The 24,934-nt window shown below is 37.3% G+C and overlaps 4 protein-coding genes and 2 non-coding genes across 7 annotated transcripts; 5 read left to right on the top strand and 1 right to left on the bottom strand.

Moving 5' to 3' along the window:
- Positions 1–273: 273 nt before the first annotated feature.
- On the bottom strand, positions 274–8,498 carry LOC147517254 (Cation efflux family protein). The gene is made up of 13 exons (XM_086589572.1): positions 8,123–8,498; positions 7,968–8,037; positions 7,789–7,886; positions 7,527–7,654; positions 6,565–6,680; positions 6,219–6,315; positions 5,443–5,527; positions 4,676–4,738; positions 4,460–4,565; positions 3,542–3,684; positions 2,403–2,494; positions 2,265–2,331; positions 274–576 (listed from the first exon to the last, which is right to left on the bottom strand). The coding sequence occupies exons 1-13, from the start codon at positions 8,429–8,431 to the stop codon at positions 493–495; spliced, it is 1,458 nt and encodes a 485-aa protein (XP_086445698.1). The 5' UTR covers positions 8,432–8,498; the 3' UTR covers positions 274–492.
- LOC147517256 (small nucleolar RNA R41) lies at positions 970–1,065 on the top strand. Its single transcript, XR_015214645.1, has one exon. It is a non-coding gene; the product is annotated as a small nucleolar RNA R41 (small nucleolar RNA).
- Positions 1,105–1,180, top strand: LOC147517255 (small nucleolar RNA Z155). The gene has a single exon (XR_015214653.1). It is a non-coding gene; the product is annotated as a small nucleolar RNA Z155 (small nucleolar RNA).
- Positions 8,499–8,611: 113 nt separating the features above from the next.
- Positions 8,612–9,837, top strand: LOC147517253 (Photosystem II reaction center PsbP family protein). Of its 2 annotated transcripts, XM_086594661.1 has the most exons (4): positions 8,612–8,815; positions 8,894–8,974; positions 9,061–9,283; positions 9,465–9,837. In XM_086594661.1, the coding sequence occupies exons 1-4, from the start codon at positions 8,638–8,640 to the stop codon at positions 9,775–9,777; spliced, it is 795 nt and encodes a 264-aa protein (XP_086450787.1). In that variant the 5' UTR covers positions 8,612–8,637; the 3' UTR covers positions 9,778–9,837. The 2 variants fall into 2 exon arrangements, with proteins under 2 accessions (XP_086450787.1, XP_086450786.1); XM_086594660.1 differs by having other exon boundaries at positions 8,612–8,974.
- A 533-nt stretch (positions 9,838–10,370) lies between these two features.
- LOC147517252 (uncharacterized protein At4g02000-like) lies at positions 10,371–11,123 on the top strand. Its single transcript, XM_086593537.1, has one exon. The coding sequence runs from the start codon at positions 10,371–10,373 to the stop codon at positions 11,121–11,123; it is 753 nt and encodes a 250-aa protein (XP_086449663.1).
- Positions 11,124–20,162: 9,039 nt separating this feature from the next.
- LOC147517251 (uncharacterized) lies at positions 20,163–21,062 on the top strand. Its single transcript, XM_086593536.1, has 2 exons — positions 20,163–20,324; positions 20,409–21,062. Exons 1-2 carry the CDS (start codon positions 20,163–20,165, stop codon positions 21,060–21,062), a joined length of 816 nt encoding a protein of 271 aa, XP_086449662.1.
- Positions 21,063–24,934: the final 3,872 nt, after the last annotated feature.

Here is a 24,934-nt window from a genome sequence, read left to right as displayed (position 1 = left end):
AATTGTGAACTTCGGACGGAATGTTAGATTCTATCTGGTGTGTTTTTTTTAAAAAAAAATCGGTTTTTTTTCTAGACGGGATGTTGGATTCCGTATCGCATGTTTTCAACTTTTTTTCGGTTTTTTTTTTTTAACTTCAAACTAGATGTTTCATTCCATCCAGCACGTTTTTTCAATTTTTACATTCAGACGACATCCAACATCCCGTCTGAGATTATTTTTCATTTTTGCATTGGACAGCCTCACCTTGCTTTTCACCAAAACAGTGGAAAAGAGAAAAAATAAAACCTACGTAGAGGTGAATAATAGTGGCAGCATTTCGTTCACAGCTTCACAAAGAGATGTGAGGTCATAAGGATTTAGAAATTAGAAACCCAAGTTACATCAGAGGAGAAATGGATATACAGAGAAGGTAATGCTTGTGCTGACTGCTGAGCATACATCAGCCCTTGCAAATATGTAGAATGGATAGTTCAGCCACCAGTAGACATCTCAACTTGGTCGAAAGAATGTCAACATTTGTTGTTTGCCTTGGACCTCAGCTTGGCCACCATTTGTATATTCTTTTTGTGTCATCTGATGTTATGGTATTATGTAGATATCGTTAATAAATAAATAAAAAATTTTGTTTGCAAACAAAAAAATAACAATTATTACATCAAAGGTGAATATTCTCAAGGATACAAAGCAAATAAGTTGATCATCGACCAAAAATGTGTCGTGCAGAATTTCGAGCTTGGTGACCAACTTTTATTTCGTTCTTGACATATTGAGGTCAGGACAGTTTGGTCTTATGAAGAAAGCATCAGGACAATTCAGTAAATAACACAACTACTAACCCTAAACCCTGATTCCTCCCCTCTATAAATAGAGTATAAACCTCATTCTTCAGTCTCGTCTCTCTCTCATCGTAGACCATATCTGTTTTAATTATTTATTATGTTTTCAAAAGATGTGTTAAGTTTGTGAAAAGGGGCAGTGATGCTGAATATCTACCTATTTTATGAAGGGGGAAATACTTTTCTTCTGATTATAAAATAACCAATGGATCCTTCTGAGCCTCTCTTCCACAATTTATTATTTCTAATCTTTTTTTATGTGGGCCGTTGAAGTGATGATAGATTTATCCGGAAAATTAATATGTCGATTGTTAAATCAGACTACAATTATCTGATCAACGTTTTCACTTTCTTCTGGTCTGTTGTAATCTTTTTTTATTGATGGATTAATTGTCTATTTGCATCGATGGAATATCTAGAATTTTGTTTACAAAAAAAAGTAGAATGAGACTGAAACCTGATTAATTAATTGATGGTTAATTTTAATGGTAGAAATTGATTAATTTAAAGTACGTTAATTAGGATACTTAAGTTGATTAAAAGAAAAACTCCGTAAACAATTTTTGAAGCATGTCGAAATGTGAAAGATTTTGGATTACTTGTTCTAAGGCTGATTTTATTTTCTTCTCTTGGAGAACTACATACGCGCCTTGGCTATTTGATGAAATGTTGATCCCATAACGTCAGAACTCAGAAGGATTCCTAAAGATTAGAGCGGTTTGGGGGTGTTTGTGAAATGCAGAGGTGGATATGTACTTATGTAGTGAATATTTTTCAAGTCAAAACCAAAGTGAAATTTCAGTGTTTGTCTGTGTTTGTTTTTTAATTTCAGTACATTCTGTTTTGATTTTTTTTTTTTCACTTTTGTATTGGGCAAAAAGCCTTTTATTCGAGAAATTTTTTTCACTTTTGTATTGGGCAGTTCACCTTGTTTTTCATCCAAAGGGAAATAATATATTGACATTGGAAATGCTCTTATAGAGGATTTTAGCATTCTTCAATATTTATGCAGTATAGGAATATATCTCAACAAAAAGACTCTGAAAGCATGCAACTTAGTCATCATAGAAGTAAATTGAGCCAAATCCTAAAACTGGGAATTGAAAATTCTGAAAATGATCAAGATTTTCCAGTACAGGATTTAATCTAAAAAACATTTTCTATATATTAGTAGTGCCCTCAAAGAGATGGCCACTATAAAGTATAAGCTTAGTATTGAAGCTACAGCATATTTTAATCAAAGGAAAGGGATCTGTTCTTATGTATAATGAGACAACATATAGATCTGCAGTTAGCCTAAACTAAAATCCCTAACACAAAAAGAATACAGGATCCGGATTGCTGTTGAGCTTCCCTTCTATTACTTTCTCACGTTTCATGGCGTAACTATCGAAAAGGATGCCCTAATCTTAGTTGAATGCTTACCAGATTTAGGTTAGAAGCCGACTTCAAAATCTCCTTTTCTGCCTCCTCAGCCACATTCTTTGCATCTCTATATTCCAAACACAGTGTAATTCAGAATTTGACAGAAATTTGAGTATAATTGAGTAAGACTGCACTTACCGGATTAACATGTCATGCGGCATGGAAACCTCAATTTGGAGCAGAAGTTGGCCTTGCAAAGAATGATGCGTTATGTGTTCAACAGATATCACCTGGAACTCATTCAACTTAGTTAGTAATACCCACTTGAAATACGAAAACAATTTTAGCCAAAAAAGACGCTAAGACTGGATATTTGGAATCATTTGTTTAAGGTATATCTGTACGAACTAGAGACGGGCAAAACGATGAGGATTTACAAGTAAAAAGGGTAAGAAGATACATGCTTGACTAAATATACAAATATACAAAGTTGCAAAGTAGGTTTTTATGGTGTCACTAGTCAGAGCATATATAACTGAGGATATAACTGAAATAAGGACTGGTCATAAACTAGATACATTTTATACAAAATCTGAGAAACATTGGCATTGTATCTCAACCATAAGAAACAGATACAACTGATGATAAAAGTATTGTTGATGTGAAAACTACCTCTGCGAGTACATAGTATGACATAGAGTAACAAAAGGTTCAGCTTGCCAAATTCCATACACATCAGTCACCAAAAAGCACACAACTTCTACTCCACAGTTACAAACTCACCTATATGTTCTTACAGGGCAAGGTCGCTGCGTATGTTTAAAACTTCAAATTTACACAAGGGATACAAACACAACTAACTGACTTAGCCTTCCGTTATTAAAAGGGATACAAGGGCATAGGCCTTTAGGGACATATAAGGTCATGAGGCTTAATGTAGAATGATAAATTACTATACAGGTACTTAGATTGATATCGTGCAGAACTCATACAGGTCTGGCGGAAAAACTCCAGGATTGGTTACCAATAACAGTTCAAGAAGGCACACATACAGTATACACCTTCAGATAGTTTCTATGCCCTATGGATAAAGTTTTCTCTACAATGTGTGTGCAGACTTGCAGACGTGTGCTCGTACATCCTTGTGTGTTAGTTAATTGTTATGATTTCGCAGTAGAACAACCAACAAAACACAAGCAAACTAACAGAAACATTTAAATAGCCTGACTGTTGGAAGAATACAAAAAAAAAACATGAAAAAAATAGAAATACAAGAGACGTTTATGAATCACAGCAGATAAGAGCCTTGAAGTACAAATAAACAAATAAAATAATACCTCGGGAAATTTTGACGATAGAACCTTGGAAACGATGTCCTCAACATCTTTTTGTTGCGAATTGAAACCCAGATTTCTGCAATATCTCTTCGACTTTGCTTGTTGGTCTATTATTTCAGGAGATAATCTAGAAACCGCAGGATCTACCAGGACATCCCCACAAATATAAGTTCAAAGTCACAAAGCTTATAGACGAACAAATGAGAACAATGATAATTAATTCTCCACCAAGTATTATATCAGTAAAGCATTGTACAAATTCAGTAAGAACATGCGTCAGCTATGGAAATCCAGCCTCATGAGCATATTGACACACCTAATGCCCTTACACCACCATGTGGATGCAGCTCTTAATGCAAGCACATGATCATGAAGCTCCAGCATGAATGGTCATGCATGTTTCGGTATGACCAGTGACAAGAATGGTTGACAGAAATATTCTTTCTAAGACACAGGTTAACGAAAAATGATTCTGCAACAATTTCAAGGAATCTTCTAAGGTTCTGTTCTTTTTGGTAGTGTAAAGTGTAAACAAACAGTAGAGAGGTTGATTATAACAGGTAGGGGTCTGCCTAACCCTATAATGATTCTTCACCCCAAAAAAGAGCTTGATTTTAATGTTGTAGAAGCTAGAAGCCATTACAATTATAGAGGTTGCTCCACATTGAATTACCAACTTTCAAGCAATATTGAGGAACATTGAGGATGGATGGAGCTTCCACTCAAAGTTTTTATTTAGAGGAACAAAAACAAGAAGATGAAATTGTATGAAAGGGAGAAAAACAATTTTAAAACAACAAATTTGGAAACTTTTAAACTATAAAGAAGACTTGCCCAGCTTTCTTTGGATCAAATAATCTTTTATTTTTTTTATTGTCAAAAAGAAAAACTTTTGGTAAGGAAGGAAAAAAAGTTTACCTATGTGAATGAAGACTTCAGCTACTTCAGCATGCAATTTTTGAATTTGACGGCGAACATTTTCACCGATGCCATGTGCAGCACTAACACTTAAGAAAGGATCCACCTGCAACATTAACCCTAATCTATTGTTATTCTCTACATAATGAATTAACCTACTCATTATAAATATGACGGTTGTATCACTAACAAAAATTACATATATAGACGTAACACCTCTATGTGTACATCAAGATATATAGATGATCCAGCCCTCCTTCCCCTTAATTGGTGGCACCCCTGCAATATTATACACACCAGTACACATTGAATGCTTGGCATATAAAATAGAAAGACAATCACAAAAACCTATTTTACACATTGGCACCACGTGCTTTTTATTGACTATCGTGAAAAGCAGAATTAGGACAGTAGTATAGGTTATTTAGTAGATGGAGCATGATCTACAACATTTTGGTACCCCAATAAAACACCGAGAAAATAAAATAGAAATTAGTATGGCAATTAATAAATATTATTATCATTTTGGTCCCCCAATCAAGCACCAGGAAAATAAAATAGAAAAAACAACCAATAAATAACTGAAATATAATAATCTTATTTTGGTCTACTAATTATGATTGCTATTGCCAATTTTATTAACTTTAAATAGAGGCACCCTCATTATTACATAGATTAATCTCCGGCTACACCCATTGATTAGAAAAAAGGAGATCAACTTTAGCCAGATTCAGTCCACTTTTTGGACCAACAAAGATTCTCCATATCAGCCCTAGCTCTAGAAAATGAAGACTACAGCTTTATGAAGAAAGGTAATCTATTACATTGCAATACCGCATTTACTAAGTTTACCACCTCATGTCAACAAATATAACATATTACGTCTTAGGTTAGTAAAGAAAAACAAAATAACGCCAGCAAAATTACTAACAAGGCTCAGGTATTGGTTCCAACAAAGAGGAGCAGAGAGAAAGAGTACTTACCATGATCCCTTCAACTCGGAGTATTGTTTGCTTGATAGGATCTAAAATGGACTGTGGGACTCCAGTATCAACCAATTCCATGACACTAAAGAACAAAAAATGAACGCGGTGACATAAGGGGATCCATGCAAACTCCCAGAAAACCATGCAAGAGATGAAATCCGACAAACCTCAAGCACGTATTAAAACACTTAAATGAGAAGTGGACTTAGTTTCTTCCTTTCCAGAGTTAACCAACGCATAATCAAACATTTATAGTAGCACAATATCTTACAAAGTGTATGTTATAGTGCAAAATATTGCAACAGTCATCTGATGGTGACGATGGTTACTTGAAAAACGATAGTAAGTTATTATTCTGACAAACATATCAACTTGTATGTGCATCCTTCAGTACCAATTCCCCGGTCTTTATTTCCTATTAATGTACTAAAAGGAAAGTGATATTTTTTTTAATTCTTAAAAATTAAGATCACTTCATTCAATTTTAAACTCCAATTTTTTACAATAATTATTATGAGCCCAGGTAGCAAGATGTTACCATAGGAAAGAGTACGAAAGTATACCAGTAAAATGTTTGATGACTTGCTCATGTTCATACTCAAGATATAGGAAACTAAAGAGCCTATACCAACATACAACAGTTACAGTAGTTTGCTCCCTTATTAAATTTATTTCATGAATAAGAAAGAATTATGGTTTAAAGAAGCTAAGAATTTTTTTGAAAAATAGAAGAAAAAAAACGAGCAGACAAAAAACTGAGTATACATATATACCTCTGGTGCCCAGTTTCAATTCCAGCTTTAAAAATCATTCCAGACACAATAAGCCCTGCAAGTGGGTCTAGAAATTTCACACCCAGAATAGAACCTCCTGAAGCCACAATCACACTTGTAAGTTCTAACATCAGCTATTTTTTCCAAAGATAAATCTTATTACTAACAAACAAAGAGATATATGGTATGAGAAAAGTCAAAGGCTCTAAACCTCCCCTTAAATCACCAAAGAACACCTGTGGCAAAATACCGATGAGCTTATTTTGCTCAAGACTAACAAGGCATAAAGACCAAATTTACATTGGAATAAACTCAAGAATTCTCTTTAGTAAAGTAAAGTCCTTACCAACACCAACAAGAGCAACTACTGATGAGACAGCATCTGCACGATGATGCCACGCATTTGCCTTCATCAGTCCACTCCCTTCTATTTCACCAGCTTTTTTCGTAATCCAATAAAGACTATTTGATATGAAACACAGAGTGCATAAGTAATTGCCAAAAACCAAAAAAAACCACAAACAAATTATTTTTATTTTTATTCAACCGAACCAACCCCACAACTCTTGATATAGGAAAAATAACATTGAATTGGTTTCACAGCCTGATCACTTGAAAGTTTTGAATACAGCCAAAAGGTAGAGCAATTCGACGCTAAGAAGTCAACTATAAGATAAGCTGATTGAACAAGAAAAAAGAAAATGACCAACTCAGACAATGAATGTCAGTGGATGGTTTACTTCTCAATTTACTGATACGTGAAATGAACTAGTCATGATCATCTAGGTTATGGGTGCGAGGACCAGAACCCATGCACCTAACAGCACAAAAATATTGTGAGGACAACCAGTATTAGTGAGATCCAGCATGACCATATACTATCATGTTTTTCAACTGGTAAACCAACCTACAGTATATCTCGCCAGAACCATAAACTCTCTAATGATTTGAGGATGCGAGTGAGAGTTATTTAATTTACTCTCTTTTTTCACATTATAAACATTTTGAGTAACAACGGTTCCAACACGCAAGGCCAATAAAGTAATCGAATGAAATGGAAGACCTGGATGTGTTGACTGATAGATTCTACTGCTGCAAAGATAATGACTGCCCTAGTGCCCTGGAACCAGATTAATAACACCTTACACAAACTCGTATACATATTTGGCTCAGCTGCCCTAATATTAATTTTGAAAGCAAATGACAGTATAAGAATTTGAATGGAGACATGCTGTATATGCTTAATTCAGGGGTGAAAAAAAAGACCAGCAATATTTAAGAGTTAAAAGCTTTAGATTTGGTCAGTACCCTTCTTTAACAGAAATTGATATAATCATCATGCTCACAGCCAAGATGGGGTGATCCATGTCAACCCCGTGGTGATGCCCTCCACTATGGCCATGGCTATCCATTCCCGGATTTGATGCCAGAAGTCCCTACAGATTTTCAAGAACTTACATTATGAAGGAATCAATCAAAGTAGTCAAAAAACTAAAATAACTAAAAATACTACTTCTGGCTGAAATGTTCTACACGTCTACCTCATTGCCTCGCTTAATGTGATCCTTACCAGTAAAATATCCATAGCATGCCACGCAATACCTCCTGCAGTTACTAAAAGCATAGAAGAAATCCCAAGAGCTCCTAGAGTCTCAAATTTACCATGCCCTGGACAGGATAAAAGATACACAATTTGATACTCACTAAAGATATTCATAGAGTAGCGCGTGGGTACGAATTAAAAGTGACCATATGGATGTTCTTTATCCTTGGGAGCCCTCGCAACTTTAAACGACCACAATGCCACACCACTAAGCACCTAAGAAAGCAAATAAAATAGCAATAACTCAAATTCTATACAAGCCCAAACCTATTTTCAAACAAATAAATCACTTAAAACTTACGACATCTGACACGGAATGAACTGCGTCAGCAATGATAGCAGTACTTCCAGACAAGTACCCAGTAAGTGCTTTTCCAGAAGCCAAAGCAATATCAGCAGCAAGACCCAACCTAAAAACCTGCTCAGCATCCCCAGACTGCTGTTGATGGTGAGAATGACCAACATGCCCTCGCTTGGTTATAGCAAAATGAGGGTTAATGGGTTGTTTTTCAATTAGAGAACTTATTATTATTAAATTATTGAAACGTGATTTTCTATATGTCATATAGGTGTTATACATGGGTTTATAATTAGAGAACCTGAAACCCATTTTTTTAATTTTTCTCGTTTAAAAAAATTAAGTGTTGGGGGTACTGGAACAACCCAACAAAATTGTGCAGCCTTATTTTGGAAGGAAGTAGGCAGAGTTTAAAATTTCGAGTCGTGAAATATATCATTATATCAACGATATGCCGACACGACACAAGTTCGATATGACTATATGAGCTGAAATGAGAGCCAAGAAAACTGGATAAAATGGCCTTGCAAATGCAACACCGCTGCCTCTACACGAGCAAGAAAGTCTACGTACGTTCGGTATGTCTAGCGCAACTCAATGATGATAAAAAAGAGAGTTTGCCTAACGTAGTTAGACTATTACCAGCGGAGGAATTTGCGTCATTGGCATCGGTTTTTAATCGAAGACTCATTACAGGTGTTGGTACAGCTACATTAGTTGCACTTGGTGCAAATTTTTGTGGACTTACAAGTTTCTTACTTGGGTTCTCGCCAGGTACTGGGCGGAATTTAAAACTGGATGTTTTGTATCCGGTTCAAGGATATAGCCGCTGCATTGATACAAATGAAGGCTTTGGTGAGTATGCTATACTATATATATGTATGTCTCATTTGCAAATTTCGCCAGTGTACTAATGCCGTTCACATTTTTTATGTGAACAGAATTCATTTATCCATCGAGTTGGGTAAGAGATCAGACGGTATTTTATCGAGCATTAGGAAAGGCGGAATCTAAACGCTCTCTTGATCCTCCTCAATTGAATGGAATGAATATCAATCCTCGTCGTCAAAATTTGAATGAGCCTATTGTTGCATTTGGTCCTCCTGGATCCAATGGGGAGCTCAACATTAGTGTCATTGTTTCTCCAGTGCCGCTTGATTTTTCGTGAGTCCATTCTGTTCTCATTACAGGCATAATAATTAACAAAATTTAATTAATTAGTAATCCGCAGTCATGGTTATAATAAGTTTGCGTGAATCTAGAACTAGTATATAATTGAATCTGAATTTCATGAAACAATTACTGTTGTACTAATATTGTTTTCGTATTTTTTCTTTTTAATTAGAATTGAAGCGTTTGGAGGTCCAAAAGAAGTAGGAGAAGCTATTGTTAAAACAATTACTGGGTCAGGGAGAAAACCAGATGTCAAAGGAATTCTCTTAGAATCATCTTTGAGAGAAGATCCAATGAAGAGTTTGAATTATTATAAGCTAGAATTTGGAGTTGAAACTCCCTCATTCCGACGACACAATGTAGCTATTTGTTGCGCACGTGGTGGACGATTATTTACTTTAAATGCCCAATCTCCAGAATCAGCTTGGCCAGCGATCAAACAAGATTTTTGTAACGTTGTTGATTCTTTTAATCTTACAAGCTAAAGCTTTTTATTTTTCCTCAATAGCAAACGCAGAAAATTAACATGTTATGCTTTTCAATTACACTAGTGGTTTGAGTATTCTTAAACAGGTATGAGTACATGAATCAGCTAACACTAGAAGAACTCGTTTTTTAGTGACCAAACATTTACCGGCCCTTATTATTAATATTCAAATCCACGAAATTTTGATTTTGCAACGTATACTTAGTCCCTACTTGCTTCAAATGTAATAATCACGCCAATGCTTTAAAATAAATACACAATAACATATTATGTTACTAGCCCATGTCTCCAGGATACACAATAAATACACAATAACATGTTATGTAGTGGATAAGAAGCTCTGGTGCGGCTGAAAGCAGTTTTTTCCCTCTCCTTCTCCAAACTTCAAAATTTGAAATTCTCTCTATCTGATATTCTATATCTTTCTTCCAGTTCTGCTATTACTTTCTTAAAAATTGTTTATTTTTTAAAGATTGCTTATCAGTCTCGTTTGTTGGTTAAGTTTCTAAGGTCCTGTTCAGTGTTTGTTTCTGTTCACGACCCACCACTCCCCATCCCCATCCCGCCCCCTCTCTGAGCCTGTTTGGTTACATGGATCTCATAGAAGGAGATCAACCTTGTAGGGTGGAGCCAGGAGACTCACCCAAGTCCAAGATTGAACAACTACAAACTGAAATGCAGAATATTTTCTGCTCTAAGGAAAAGCGAGTGGTAGACATTGGTTGTAAGAATGGGGAAGTCAGTTCAGAGGGGCATACTGCCTTGTTGGGTAAGTTGTTCAGGGGTAAATCCTTGTCCCTGCAAGATCTAGCGGATGAGTTGCACCGGTGTTGGCAAACGAGAGGTAGTATAAAGATCGAGGCTATATCAAAAGGGTTATATAAGATGGTTTTTGAGAGTTTTGTGGAATATGATCATGTCCGAAAAAATGGACCTTGGATGGTTCAAGGTTTTATCATATCTGTTAAAAAGTGGAAATCCACTGAGCTACTCGACGAGGAACGAAAGTTTGATATGGTAGATTTTTGGGTTCAGATTTATGGGCTCCTGAGCAATCGAATTAATGATGAGAATGTTAACAAGGTGGGGTTAAGTCTGGGTAAAGTTAAGGCTGTTGATCTCTTGTGCTCATCGGAGTTTAAAAAATCGGTGGCAAGGGTTAGAGTAAAGATGGACATTAAGAAAAGGTTGCTCAAAGGAATAGACCTTCGAACGGAATTGGGGGAAGTCTTCCCATTAACTTTTAAGTATGAGAAGTTGGATATTTTCTGTTATTTCTGTGGGTGTATTGGGCATGACATTCACTACTGTTATCAACGAGAAAAGTATATAGTATGGACCTGAGGAAGGATGGTGGTTCTCCCAGGGATGTCAAGAACAAATTTTCTTTTATGATGCGAGCAAATGTGTTCTTCAATGGAGTTGCTAGTTCATGCCCTGTGTCAGCCGGGGCTGGGCTACTGGTAACACCACCAAGAAGTGCGCATGTGGCAACTTTGTCTGATGACAGGCCTATGGGTACAGAGGAGAGAGAGAAAGTCATGCTTGAATGTGGTCAGAACGGCTAACTCTGAAAGCATGACCTCTGGGTCAGAGAACGTTATTGTTTCTGTCTTGGGGGGCCCAACCTTCTCTGATAACAGCTATGGGCCAGCGCTTCTGACCTAAGCCCACGAGGAACAAAGCTTACCTGTTAGACTTTTGCAAACCTCTGGATCACAAGATGGGGCCTTGGTAGTCTGGGACCCCAAAAAGAATTTCTCGGGTATGGAGGTGGATATGGGCTTGGGTAGGGCCTTTAGACCTGATGACGCAGTTCTGATCCAAGATATCTCTTCAGTTTCTGGAAGGATCGAGGCTATGCAAGAGGTGGGTTGTGGCCGGCTCTGTGGAAATAGGAGACCTAGTCTCGGAAGGTGCTAGCTTGGGAACTAGAAAAGACCTAGGGGGTGATTATGTCTCGCCGAAACACAGTTCCTCTCACCTTTCTGAGGCAATTATTTCATTCCTTGAAATTAACGAATCAGATGGGACTAAGCATGCCTCTATCCCACCTAGAGTTGGTATACCAAGCTTTCGTTTCATTGGTGTACCTAGACGTGGTAGGGGATACAAAACACTGGCTTCTCGAGGAACAAAAATGCGTGGTTTTTCCAGAAGTTGTAGAAAGAATCTATCAGAGGTTTGTGTGGGGAAAAAAAGGAAATCGGTTACCAACTTTGGAACAACAACAAAAACAGTATCTATGGTTGATAATGGGTGGGGAAGAATTACTCTAAGGTTGGCTGAACAAAAATCAAAGAGGGCAAAGCTCGAAGCTAATAATCTGAGGGCTAGGGGGTTGGGGCACTTGCTAATTCCAGAAGAAGCCCCCATCATTTCTGTCTCTAGTGACACGATGGAATCTAGTGAACCTTCCCACTCTGATTATTCTTTGGATTCTAGTGTTCCCTCGGAAGTCTCTGGACCAGACATCCCTAAAGAGGATATCCCTTCGGATGGTTTCTCATAAGAAGAAGAAGAGGATCCATCAGAGGAGGCTACTTAACATATGGTGGTGTACAATGCTTAACAACAAGATGAGGTCTCGGTAGGGAATGTACCTCTGGATTTGGTACAAGGAAGCCAAGATATATGGGTTGGGCTATGATTCTGAGGACAATATTTCTCAACCTCAGCCTCTTGCCATGGATGACTCAACTGTGAAGAGGCATCTCAACTTCACTCTCAAGCAGCAGAACAGTGGTGAATGCTCTAAAGGTCCTAGGGGTTCTACTAGTGGATATGGTGGTGATGAAAGTTCAAGTGATGCAAGTGGTGGATCGAGTAGCAGTGGAGGTCTGTGTGGTCCTCCTCCAGGGTTCGCGGCGGCTGTCCCCAAACAGCTGCCTCTTCAGAAATGATACACGTTTGGAATTGCCGGGGAATAGGTTCCTCCACGGCAATTCAAAATCTAAAGGATTTTGTGAGGCAACACCAACCTGATATTATTTGCTTCTTTGAAACAAAAGTAGGAGAAAGTAGGATCAGTATATTAAGTAAGGTGATAAAGTATGACAACTTTTTCTGTGTTCTAGCTTCTGGGCTTCAAGGTGGCCTGGCTCTTCTTTGGAGAACGGGAGTCAATCTGGAAGTGCTAGGAGCTACTGCAAACCAAATAACAGGTAAACTTTATGAATATAACAGTCTTACTCCTTGGTTTTTTAGTTTTGTTTATGATGAATCTAATGCTAATCTTAGGCATAGATTTTGAAATGAACTAAGAGAAACTGCGCCCTTCATACCTAGTCCCTAGATTTTTTTTGGAGATTTTAATGACATTAGATCTCTCGATGAAAAAGTAGGGGGAAGGTCAATTTTTACTAATTACATGTTTGAGTTCAACTCTTTGATTAATGATTTGGGTCTGTTTGATCTGGGCTATAAAGGCCCCAAGTTTACCTGGAATAATAACAAAAAGGTAAAAGATAACATCCTTGAAAGGCTTGATTGTGCATTTGCCACAGCTAACTGGATGGATCTTTTTCCAAGTATGGTTGTTAAAAATGTGGTTAATGCTACATCTGATCACTTATCTCTTATGATTCATCTTAAGCCTAAGGTGGAGAATGCCGATAGGCCTTTCAGATTCTATGATATGTGGCTTAAGGACGATTCCTGTAAGCCTGTTATAGATAAGGCTTGGAATGAGGTAACTCATGATCTGCCTGACTGGAAGGTTATTCACAGGTTACATAATACTCAGAAAAGTCTAAAAACTTGGAATAAAAAAGTGTTTGGCAATATTTTCCATAACATCAAGAGAATTCAAAAAGATCTTGATAGGGTTATTCAGAAAGCTTTCAATCCTACAAATCATGAGAAAGCTAAGAAGCTTAAAGCTAGTTTGTTTGATTGGTATGAAAAGGAGGAAGGCTTCTGGAAATAGAAGTCTAGTTGGATTAAAGATGGAGGAAGGAATACTAAGTTCTTTCACCTTTCTCCTGGAGAAGTTCAATCCTGATAGGGGTCTTAGACAGGGAGATCCTCTCTCCCCTTATCTTTTTTTTCTAGTGTCAGAAGCTTTATCCAGAATGATAGCAAAGGCTGAGAGCAATGGGGATATCCATGGCATTAAGATCAGAAAGAATGCTCCCCTCATTACTCACCTCCTTTATGCAGATGATCTTATTATCTTGTTCACTAAAGCTAATCAGCTGGCTGAAAGTGGAAAGATTAAGAACATCCTTGAGGATTATTGCGAAGCTTCTGGACAAAAAATAAATTTTGGTAAGTCTAGTATTTTTTGTAGTAAAAATGTTCATAAAATGCATAGTAAGATTTTAAAAAGATTTTGGAAAATGAGATTTTTTGAAAGAAAAGATAAGTATCTGGGGGTTCCCATTGTTCTTTCCCATAAGAAGAAAGAAGACTTTGATTATCTGGTTGATAGAGTGCATAGTAAGATAAAAGGGTGGAGAACAAAAGTCCTTGCTCAAGCTGGGAGGACTACCCTCATACAAGTTGTGGCCCAGGCCACACCTCTTTTTGCTATGGCCACATACAAGCTCCCTCAATCTACTTGTCAGAAGATTGATAGAGCTTGTAGAAATTTCTGGTGGCATGGTCAGGAAGATAGCAACAGCGTCCACACCATTGGGTGGGATGAAATATGCAAACCCAAGGCCTAGGGCTAAGGAAAGCTGGTGATATGAACAAGGCTATGCTTGCAAAGCTGGCCTGGAAAACTATTAATGATAACACTTCTATATGGGTAAAAAATTTCCTAACTGTTTATGGAAAGAACTGGTTTGATATAAAAGTTGAACCCCCTCCTAGGGCCTCTTGGTTCTGGAAAGGAGTCCATAGAACTGCCAGGGATATCTTTCCAGGGATAATTTGGAGCATTGTAAAGGGGGACAAGGTAAATATCTTGAAGTAGCCTTGGATCCTCCTTAATGATGCTCCCATTACTTTAGGAGAGGTGTTACCTTGCAGACCAGACCTTGAGGACCTCAATGTCAGGGACTTGATGCTAGGGGATGACTCTGGGTGGGACTATCACAAGGTTGAAAGGGTGTTCCCACCAGAGATAGCAACCCTTATTAAGCAAGTGGTGATTAGACCCTCCACTCTGGCAATTGACACCTACCCATTTAGGGGACCAGAATGGTAGACTCTCTGTTAAGTCTACTTATCAGTTTTTGAAAAAATCTGGATAGCAAGGGGGCACATCCTCTTTTAACCTTAAGAGCATAAAGACTTTATGGGGAACCAAGTTGCCAGCTAGCAACCAGCTCTTTCTTTGGAAATTGTATATGCACATTCTCCCTACAAGAGATGTGTTGACCAGACACAACTTAAAAGGGGACTATACTTGTCCTCTTTGCTTGACTGAACCAGAAGATCCAAATCACTTGTTTTTCCAATATGAGTGGATTAAGCTGGTATGGTTTGCCTCTGAGTTGGGAGCAAGGGTGGAGGCTAGGGCAGCTATGACCATTAGGGATTGGTTGGATGAGTTCCTTGAATGAAACAAAGCCAAAGATCCTGGGTTTGCTGAAAAGGGGATGCTAGCAGCTATCCTCTTACAAGAGATATGGGAGATGAGGAACAGAGCGAAGTTTGAGGGCAAAGCACCAAACAGAGATAGCCTATTGAGGAGGGCATATGCTAAGAGGAATAGATGCATCCAAGCGTTTACTGATTCTCAGGGAGTGACCTCTACTAACTTATCACCCTCTGATTTATGCCATGATGTGAATTATCTATCACTCTTTCCGTTGATTGAAGAAAACACTTTGGTAATTAGGTTTGATGCTGCTTACTGCAGGGAAACGAGAGTTGCTACTGTTGGAGCCTTGGCATGGGATGGGGAAGGCAAGCTGGTGGGCGCAGCTACTCGGAGGTTTGATGCTGGCAGTGCTGAGGAGGCAGAGATGGTTGCTCTAGAAGTGGCAGCTAAGTTAGCTAGGAGCACAGGGGGAACATCTTTTCTTTTTGAGGGAGACTGTAAACAAGTTGTACAGAATTTACAGAACTCTCGCGACTCGATTTCTCTGAACTGGAAACTAGAACCTCTTAGGTGTATGATTATGGGCATATGTCAGTCTTTCTCTTTTTGTAAGTTTAACTGGATTAGCAGAGGTTCCAATATCGAAGCTCACGACCTTGCTAAGTGGGCATCCAAAAATCAGGATGTGAGCCTTTTGCCTGGACATCTTTTGGAATGTAGCATTGTACCTTTGATGCTATAATGAATATATGACATGTTTATATCGAAAAATAATAATAATAATAACATGTTATGTTACTAGCCCATGTGTCCATCCTAAATGTACACTGAAATATTTAACGCAATCCCGAGAATTTTGTTGAAATCATGAATTATTCCTTAATTCTTATCTCTCTAGTTGTAGTAGAAATACACCATTAGTTCAATGCACACTTCATCATTTGTCATGGGCAAATATCATCAACCCGATATTTCAGCCCAAATATCATAAATAATTCGAGATATCGACATATCGATATCTTGCACATAAGTTCATATGTTGCATGAACAAGCGGGAAAAGAAAGGAGAAGAGTGGGAATGGACACGCGTTAGGATAAGATTGGGCACCACTATAGCTGGAGGACTATATAAAGCAAGGATCAAGAGAAAGAAAGGGGATTTGATTCATTACATAAATACTTGTAAAACCATAACAAAATAGAGAGAGAGAGAGAGAGAGAGAGAGAGAGAGAGACTTTGTAACCGCCATTGTTAATCAATACTAAAGCTCAGTTTTACATCATCTCAATCTTGAATATTCATTCAAGCATTAGTTCAATCTTAGTGATCTTAGAGAGTTTTCCCAAAACACTACATTGGCGCTATCTATGATTCAAAGACAAGAAAAGATCTTTCTTTTCTTCTTTCTTTGAAGATCGAATCCAAGGATTTGGGTGTGTTCAAGAAGATTCTGTTAAGATCAGCGAAGTTGTGTAAGCAGATATTCATTTTCTTGTCAAGATGCCTCCAAAGCGTACTACAGCAAGTAAAACAACGATGGTTAATGAAGGGCGTACTTCTCAAGCAGCATCCAAGAATGAGGAACGAAGAACAAGGCGATCGGTAAGTAGATTGGTGGAAGAAGTAGATGAGATACATGAAGAAGAGGTATCTTTAAAAGCATTGTTGAGAAGGTTGGAAGATTTGGAAAAGCATAACAAAGTTTTAATGGCTGAAAACAAGCTGTGAGAGAAGAGAATGAGAAGCGTGCAGTAGATGCCATGTAGGAGAAAGATGGTGAGGAGTCGAGTTCAGGCACTCCAGTGGTGAGGAAGAGTCAAATCGAGGAAGTGAGAAAAAGCCACCTCGAAGAGGTGCAATCAGTAGCAAAATCAACACCAAAGGTGGTGCAAGAAGAAGAGGTAAAAGCACCAATTACGAAGGAAATGGTGCAGGAAATGATGTAGAGGCAATTTGGGGACAAGCTCTTGGGAAAGGTATCAGCCTCGATTCGTAAATTGGTAGATGATGTAAGTAGAAACCCGTTGGAAAAGGAAGTAGAGAGGGTGCCATTACCTCCAAAATTCAAGAATCCAAAGTTCACCCAGTATGATTGGACCACTGACCCATGGACCATCTCTTTAGCTATCGACACCAATTCTTAATATATCACAAAATGGAGTATTGGCATTCCGTACTATGTCGATCATGTTCTTCGAGCCTTAAAGGCAAAGCATTGAAGTGTTTTTGTACAATACCTGAGAGGACCATTTCATGTTTTCGTGAAATCGAAGAAAGATTCCTCACCAATTATGGTCATCAGAGGGTGAAGTCAAAAAAGGTGTCGGTTTTATTCCAGCTGAAACAAGGGGAAAAGGAGTATTTGAAGGATTTCTTTGCCAGGTTCAAGGCCGAAACTCAATCGGTTGAGAGGCTCGATGAATCTGAAATGACAGTCGCCATGGCTTTCCAAACAGGTGTGATACCTGGATCATATATGCACAAATATCTCTTGTGAAAAGAAGTGAAAAGTCTGCAATAGTTGTATGAAAAAGTTGACAGAGATATTAGAGTGGAAGAATGGATAAATGCAGCCATGGTACAATCTGTATTGCAAGTGTCAGAGACAGGAAAAAGAGACAAAGATAATGGAGATCGACACAAGAGTCGAGATCCCTCGAGGTCAGATAACAAAAGACCTGAGGAGCATTATACAAATCGAGATAATCAACCACAACAAAGAAGAAAATATGAGAGGACACTGAAAGAAGAGCTAGATCCCAATAATTTTATGGCCATCAATACGACACCAGAAGATATATTAAAAAGGATAGCAAAAGAAGATTTTGTGACCTGGCCAAAATACATTCTCAGGGAGATGAAGGGTAGCCCTTACTGTCAATTCCACAAGATTGAGAACCATGAGACAAACAGGTGCTTGCAGTTATTAAAAGAAATTGATATATTAATGAAGGATGGGAAGTTGCGAGAATTCAGGGCTGATGTTAGACCAGCAGAAACAACAACAATACACAATAAACCCCTTAGAGTAATAAATATGATCTAAAAAGGGGAAATACCACAAAATAAAATCATGAGAGATAAAACAAGGAAGATTTCAACGATAAAAGAAATGCTCGAGGTCAATGTCGAGCCTGTTCCAGTAAGTCAGAGTCTGGTATTGGCTAACATCCCAAGAGCAATTATATTAGTGCCAGATGACCTGTCTAAAGTGATGTTGCCACATGATAATGTATTATTAATCATTGTGCACATCTCTAGATATGATGTGCAAAAGATACTTGTGGATTGTGGTAGTTCCGTGAATATTTTATTTTGGAAAGCATTTACAGGCATTGGTCTCGATGAGACTCATCTAAAGCCACCACAATTCAGTTTGTTCGAATTTAATGGAAGCTCTACCAAGCCCGTTGGGAAAATAAAATTGCTAGTTTGAGCGGGACCTCAGACAGTGATGACGAAGTTCGTGGTCATAAAGCATCATTCCGATCACAATGCAATACTTGGTAGAAAGTGGATACACAATATGCGTGCTGTTCCAAGTACATTCTATCAGGTAATCAGATTTCCCACAGTGTATGGTTTGCACGAAATTAGGGGGGATCAGTTGGAGTCAGAAAAGTGTAATTTCGTCACTGTAAGGGGATGATGAAGGGAAAAAGCCAAGACACTGGGGGCGTCTTGGAAAGCTCTAACTAGCAGTTACAGCAAGCCTTACCTACCGACACCGATATGCAGATACATGAGTAAGTTAAGTTCACACAAGAGCTAAAGCAAAATTAAGAACCTTGGGAAAGAAAAACAATAGAGGCGGTGGAAAAAATTGATATTGGTATAGGAGAAAGTGAGCGTCATACGTTCATTGGTACAGAAATGTCTGCCAGTATAAGAAATGAGTTAATGGTCTTTTTTAAAGAGAATCAGGATGTTTTTGCATGGTCAATGTCGAACCTCACTAGTATTAACCCAGCTATATGTTCACATAAGCTGAATATGGAAGAAAATGCAACTCCGGTCTATCAAAAGCATCGAAAGGTTAGACCAATGTACGAAGAAGTGGTGCAAGCCGAGATACAAAAGATGTTAAATAATGGCATAGTTAGAAAAGTGGAGCATTCTCAATGGGTGACGAACATAGTAGTAGTGCCCAAGAAGGATGGTAGAGTTCGAATTTGCGTCGACTTTACCGATCTAAATAATAAGTGTCCTAAAGATCATTATCCGATGCCAAGGATAGATGAGTTGGTTGATCGAACAGCTGGTTTCGAATTAATCAGTTTCTGCGATGGATATTCGGGATATTTTTAGATTCTAATGGCTATTATAAATCAACTAAAAATGGCGTTCATCGTTAATGGAGGTATATACTGTTTCATCAGAATGCCATTTGGATTGAAAAATGATGGAGCCACTTATCAAAGGCTAATAGAGAAGATGTTTAAGAAGCTCATCAAATGAATTATCGAGATTTATATCGATGATATGGTCATAAAGTCCATGAAAGTTGAAGATCATGTGAAGGACCTCGACACTGTGTTCCAAATATTGCGAGAGTTTAACATGAAGCTTAACCCAGAAAGATGTACTTTCGGGGTCAGCTCTGGCAAATTTTTAGGATACATTGTTACCAAGTGAGGCATCGATGCTAATCCTGATAAGATATGAGCGCTTCAGCAAATGCCATCACCAACAACTAGAAAGCAGATACAAAGGCTGACTGGTAGAATAGCTGCGCTCAATAGATTCATATCCAGAACCTCTAATCGATATAAGCCGCTTTTCAAGTTGCTTAAAAAGAATACTAAATTCTATTAGAATGAAGAATGTGAAGAATCATTTTCTAAATTAAAGAAATATCTACAAGAAATACCGACGCTTACAAAGCCAGATGAGGGAGAAAGTTTGCTTCTCTATTTTGGATGTGTCAGAATTTGCTATAAGTTCGGTATTGGTAAAAGTTGAAAAGGGGGTTGAAAGACCAGTGTATTTTCAAAGCAAAACAATGCTCGAGGCAGAGACACGATATTCGACACTGGAGAAATATGCTTTGGTGCTTTTATTCTCATCTTAGAGGCTGAAGCCGTATTTTCAATCACACTCTGTGATCGTTATGACGAATCTCCCATTAAAATAGACTCTGGCAAAAACTGGCAAATCAGGAAGAATATCGAAATGGTTAGTACTAATAAACGAATTTGGTGTCGAATACCGAAACCGAGTATCGGAGAAAAGTCAAGTACTGGCTGACTTCTTGGTTGATTTTCCATGTGAGAATGCTAGTTGGGGCATGGAAGAGGAGTTCTCAACGCTGCAAGAGCCCGAGGATATTATCGATATAGATGATCCATGGGCTGGAACAAATGGTTGGAAACTATTTGTCGATGGATCATCTGGGAGTAAGGGATGTGGCATCGGGGTTGTATTGGTTACACCCGAAAATCAAAGGCTCAAAACAGCAATAACGTTAGGATTCCATGCATTGAACAACGAGGCTGAGTACGAAGCATTAATCGCTGGACTCGAGATGGCCAAATCTCTCAAAGTGAAAGAATTATCAATTTTTAGTGACTTAATGCTCATTGTCGGCCAGATTAATGGAGGATATTCAACAAAATGTGATAACATGGTGGATTACTTGAGTTTTATAAAAACTAAGTTGAGGGACTTTAGTAAAATAAGACTTCAGCACCTCAATAGAAATGAAATTAGGCATGCATACGCCCTAGCTTATGTTGTAGCGATGCTAGAAAACACGAAGGGTCGCACTTTGCACATCGGCGTCCAGTAGAGGCCAAGCGTCGATGTCGACGAACTAGAGGTTATGGAAATCGACACACTGGGGGTATCATAGATGGAAGCATATATATCATACTTACTTTAGGGTAAAGTACCTGAGGACAAAAATGAAGCCAGAAGAATCAAGTATAGAGTGCAAAGATATGTATTGATTGATAATGAGCTATACTGAAAGAATCCAGGAGGTCTACATATGAAGTGTATATCACATGAGGATGCACATTTAATCATTGCAGAACTCCACGAAGGAGAATGTGGAAACCATTCAGCTGGAAGATCATTGACAAATAAAATCACGAGGCAAGAATATTTTTTGCCCCAGATGCGAAGAGATTGTCTTCTTTATGCTAAAAAGTGCATGCAATGCCAAATACATGGAAATGCTATACACGTTCCAGCTGAGGAGTTGCACTGTGTATCGAACCCATGACCTTTTGCGCTATGGGGCATGAATATCGTCGGTCCTCTAATACCTGGAAGAGGTAAAAGACGATTCATGCTCGCGATCACAGACTATTTCACCAAGTGGGTAGAGGCCATATCCTTACAGCACATAAAGGAGCAAGATGTGATAAATTTTCTTTTCGAAAGAGTAATATGTCGATACGGGTTATCATATGCCATTATATCAGATAACGGGCCACAGTTCGAGGGAGGAAAAGTAAAAGCTTTCTTGGAATCATACAAGGTGAAACATTTCACATCTGCGCCATATTATGCTCAAGGTAACGGGCAAGCAGAAGCAACAAATAAAACCATTATGGATAATATCAAGAAAAAACTTGAAGACAAGAAAGGTCTCTGGGTGGATTAATTAAACAGCGTTCTATGGGCTTATAGAACGACACCTCGAACTGCCACGGGTGAATCTCCTTTTACATTAGCTTATGGCATGGAAATAGTAACCCCATCAAAAATTGTGGTATTGACATCCAGAACCAAAGTCTTAACGAATGGCCAAAATAATGAAGTAATGGCAGCAGAAGTCCTCAATCTCGAGGAAACAAGAGATCAAGCAAAATTAAGGCTCGACACATACCATCGACAACTCAGAAAAGCTTTTAACAAGAAAGTGAGAGAAAGACATTTTCAAGAAGGTGACTTGGTCTTGAAAATGGTTACTCAATCAACTAAAGAGAAAGGGGCTGGCAAACTAGCAGTAAGCTAGGATGGGCCTTACATCATTCACAAAGTGGGAATCAATGGAGCTTACTATTTAAAAATGGCTAAAGGTGTAATATTACCAAAGCCTTAAAATGTAAGCAATTTGAAAGCATTTTATTAATAAAGAATGTTCTAAGTATCATGATGTATTTTTTTGAAGTTATGCATTCAATAAAGAGATTGTTATTTCCAAAAGCAATATCTATACAAATATCACAGATCCTCGTACCTCTAGAATTATATGTTGATAACAGATCAAACAAAAATCCTGGTGATATGTAGATCCTCATCTCGATATCAGGTCAAACAAAAACCTTGGTGATCTGTAGATCCTCATCTCGATACCAGGTCAAACAAAAACCCTGGTGATCTGTAGATCTTCATCTCGATACCAGGTAAAAAAAAATCCAGTTCTTGGCAGCAATGTCGAGTTCGGATAAAAAAATCCTGGTATTAGCAGAAATGTCAATATAAGGTCAAGATCATGATGAAAATCTTGGTATTAGCGGAAATAGCGATATCAGGTCAAAAGCGTGATGATACCAAGATCAGGTCAAGAATCATTTTGAGCTGCAATCAAATAAGCTCAAAGAAAATCCTGGCATCGATGGTGACGTATGCTCGATACCAAGTCAAAGAACAAAGGGGAAAACACCAAAGGTATGTAGCACAAGGGACACTATCTTGGAAGGGAATAGTGTCGAAATTGTATTTTGTTTCCAAAATTATTACAAGTTGCCATTTGATAATATTTGTAAATAGAATACCATTTGAATTTTAGTTTTTGGTTATTGCAATGAAGAAAAGTAATATGATAATATTTCATATAAAAATAGAGTTGTTTTTATTATTTAACTTTTCAAAAGTAAATAGAACATTAGGAAAATAAAAGAACATAATGAGAGAATCAATCTTCATCCTCTTCATCTTCATCTTCATCTTCATCATAATTTTCATCTTCATCTGCCTCGTCATTACTTTTTTTATAACAGTACGGGTCTCGAAGTCATTCATCATCTTCTTCTTTTTCTTCATTTTATTCTCAGTTTGTTTCTTCGTCTGAATACTCACTAGTAGGGCAATCTGACCAGTGAGACCATTTGGGGATAGCCATGAAAATAACTAAAGAGAGGAAGAAGTATGTGAGAGGAGACATTGTTTTTTTTAAGAAATTTTGTTTATAAAACACATGTTACTCTCATATAGTTTGAGGATGGTTTTTTTATAGAAGCAAAAAAGTGTAAAAACGAGGAAAATTAATGGTGATTAGCAAGAAAACGAGGAAACTTAATGGTGATTAGCAAAAAAACGAGAAAACTTAATAGTGATTACTAAGAAAACGAGGAAAATTAATGAAAAGGTAATTCTTGGTTATCTGTGCGAGAGACAGTTTAAGATTTAAATGATAATTCACCAAAGTTTAATGGCGTGTTTAATTTAGTGCATGGTTGGGTTTTGGGCCAGTTGGTTGAATTTATTTATTATTGGTAAATATGAGTTTTTATATTAAGTAAATGTTACAAGGTCCATTACCAAATTTGTATTCAAGCAAGGTTACGAGTTCGAATCCTGGTATCGGTACCAGGTCAAATAAAAAATCCTGGTGATCTGTAGATCCTCATCTTGATACCAGGTCAAAAATTATGGATTAAAGACAACGGTATCTATACAGATATATCGATACCGAAGATATGATATCAATCGATACTGCTTTTAATTGGAGTGGTATCAAAAGTGAATTTTCTTTTCAAAATATTACTATGTATCAATTGATACTGCTTTTAATTGGAGTGGTATCGAAAGTCGAATTTATTTTCTTAGAAATATTATTAAGTATCAATTGATACTACTTTTAATTGGAATTGTATCGAAAGTCGAATTTTCTTTTCAAAATATTACTATGTATCAATTGATACTTCTTTTAATTGGAGTGATAGCGAAAGTCGAATTTTCTTTTCAAAATATTACTAAGTATCAATTGATACTGTTTTTAATTGGAGTGGTATCGAAAGTAATTTTTGTTTTTTAGAAATGTTACTAAGTATCAATTGATACTGCTTTTAATTGGAGTGGTATCGAAAGTCGAATTTAATTTTTAGAAATATTACTAACTACCAATTGATATTACTTTTAATTGGAGTGGTATCAAAAGTCAAATTTTCTTTTCAAAATATTACAAAGTATCAATTAATACTTCTTTTAATTGGAGTGGCATCGAAAGTCGAATTTTCTTTTCAAAATATTACTAAGTATCAATTGATACTGTTTTTAATTGGAGTGGTATCGAAAGTAAATTTATTTTTTTAGAAATGTTACTAAGTATCAATTGATACTGCTTTTAATTAGAGTGGTATCGAAAGTCGAATTTAATTTTTAGAAATATTACTAACTACCAATTGATATTACTTTTAATTGAAGTGGTATCGAAAGTCAAATTTTCTTTTCAAAATATTACAAAGTATCAATTAATACTTCTTTTAATTGGAGTGGTATCGACAGTCGAATTTTCTTTTCAAAATATTACTAAGTATCAATTGAAACTGCTTTTAATTAGAGTGGTATCGAAAGCCGAATTTTCTTTTTAAAATATTACTAAGTATCAATTGATACTGCTTTCAATTGGAATGGTATCGAAAGTGAATTTTCTTTTCGAAATATTACTAAGTATCAATTGATACTGCTTTTAATTGGAGTGGTATC

This window comes from Coptis chinensis, chromosome 2 (genome assembly GCF_015680905.1).
Source record: "Coptis chinensis isolate HL-2020 chromosome 2, ASM1568090v1, whole genome shotgun sequence".
Lineage (NCBI taxonomy): Eukaryota > Viridiplantae > Streptophyta > Magnoliopsida > Ranunculales > Ranunculaceae > Coptis > Coptis chinensis.
Note: the sequence above shows the minus strand (reverse complement) of the source record. Positions and strands in the feature narration are given on the sequence as shown.

Excerpts from the sequence above, each read along its gene's own strand:
- LOC147517254 (XM_086589572.1), bottom strand. The coding sequence starts at position 8,431 with ATGGGTTTCAGGTTCTCTAATTATAAACCCATGTATAACACCTATATG. Across the intron at positions 4,739-5,442 it reads TCCGAGTTGAAGGGATCATG|GGGTGCCACCAATTAAGGGG; the intron begins GTAAGTACTCTT and ends ATAATATTGCAG. Across the intron at positions 577-2,264 it reads CGGCTTCTAACCTAAATCTG|ATGACACAAAAAGAATATAC; the intron begins GTAAGCATTCAA and ends CCATAACATCAG.
- LOC147517253 (XM_086594660.1), top strand. The coding sequence starts at position 8,638 with ATGGCCTTGCAAATGCAACACCGCTGCCTCTACACGAGCAAGAAAGTC. Across the intron at positions 8,975-9,060 it reads TGATACAAATGAAGGCTTTG|AATTCATTTATCCATCGAGT; the intron begins GTGAGTATGCTA and ends TTATGTGAACAG. Across the intron at positions 9,284-9,464 it reads CCAGTGCCGCTTGATTTTTC|AATTGAAGCGTTTGGAGGTC; the intron begins GTGAGTCCATTC and ends CTTTTTAATTAG.
- LOC147517252 (XM_086593537.1), top strand. The coding sequence starts at position 10,371 with ATGGATCTCATAGAAGGAGATCAACCTTGTAGGGTGGAGCCAGGAGAC.
- LOC147517251 (XM_086593536.1), top strand. The coding sequence starts at position 20,163 with ATGAGGGAGAAAGTTTGCTTCTCTATTTTGGATGTGTCAGAATTTGCT. Across the intron at positions 20,325-20,408 it reads CACTGGAGAAATATGCTTTG|ACTCTGGCAAAAACTGGCAA; the intron begins GTGCTTTTATTC and ends CCATTAAAATAG.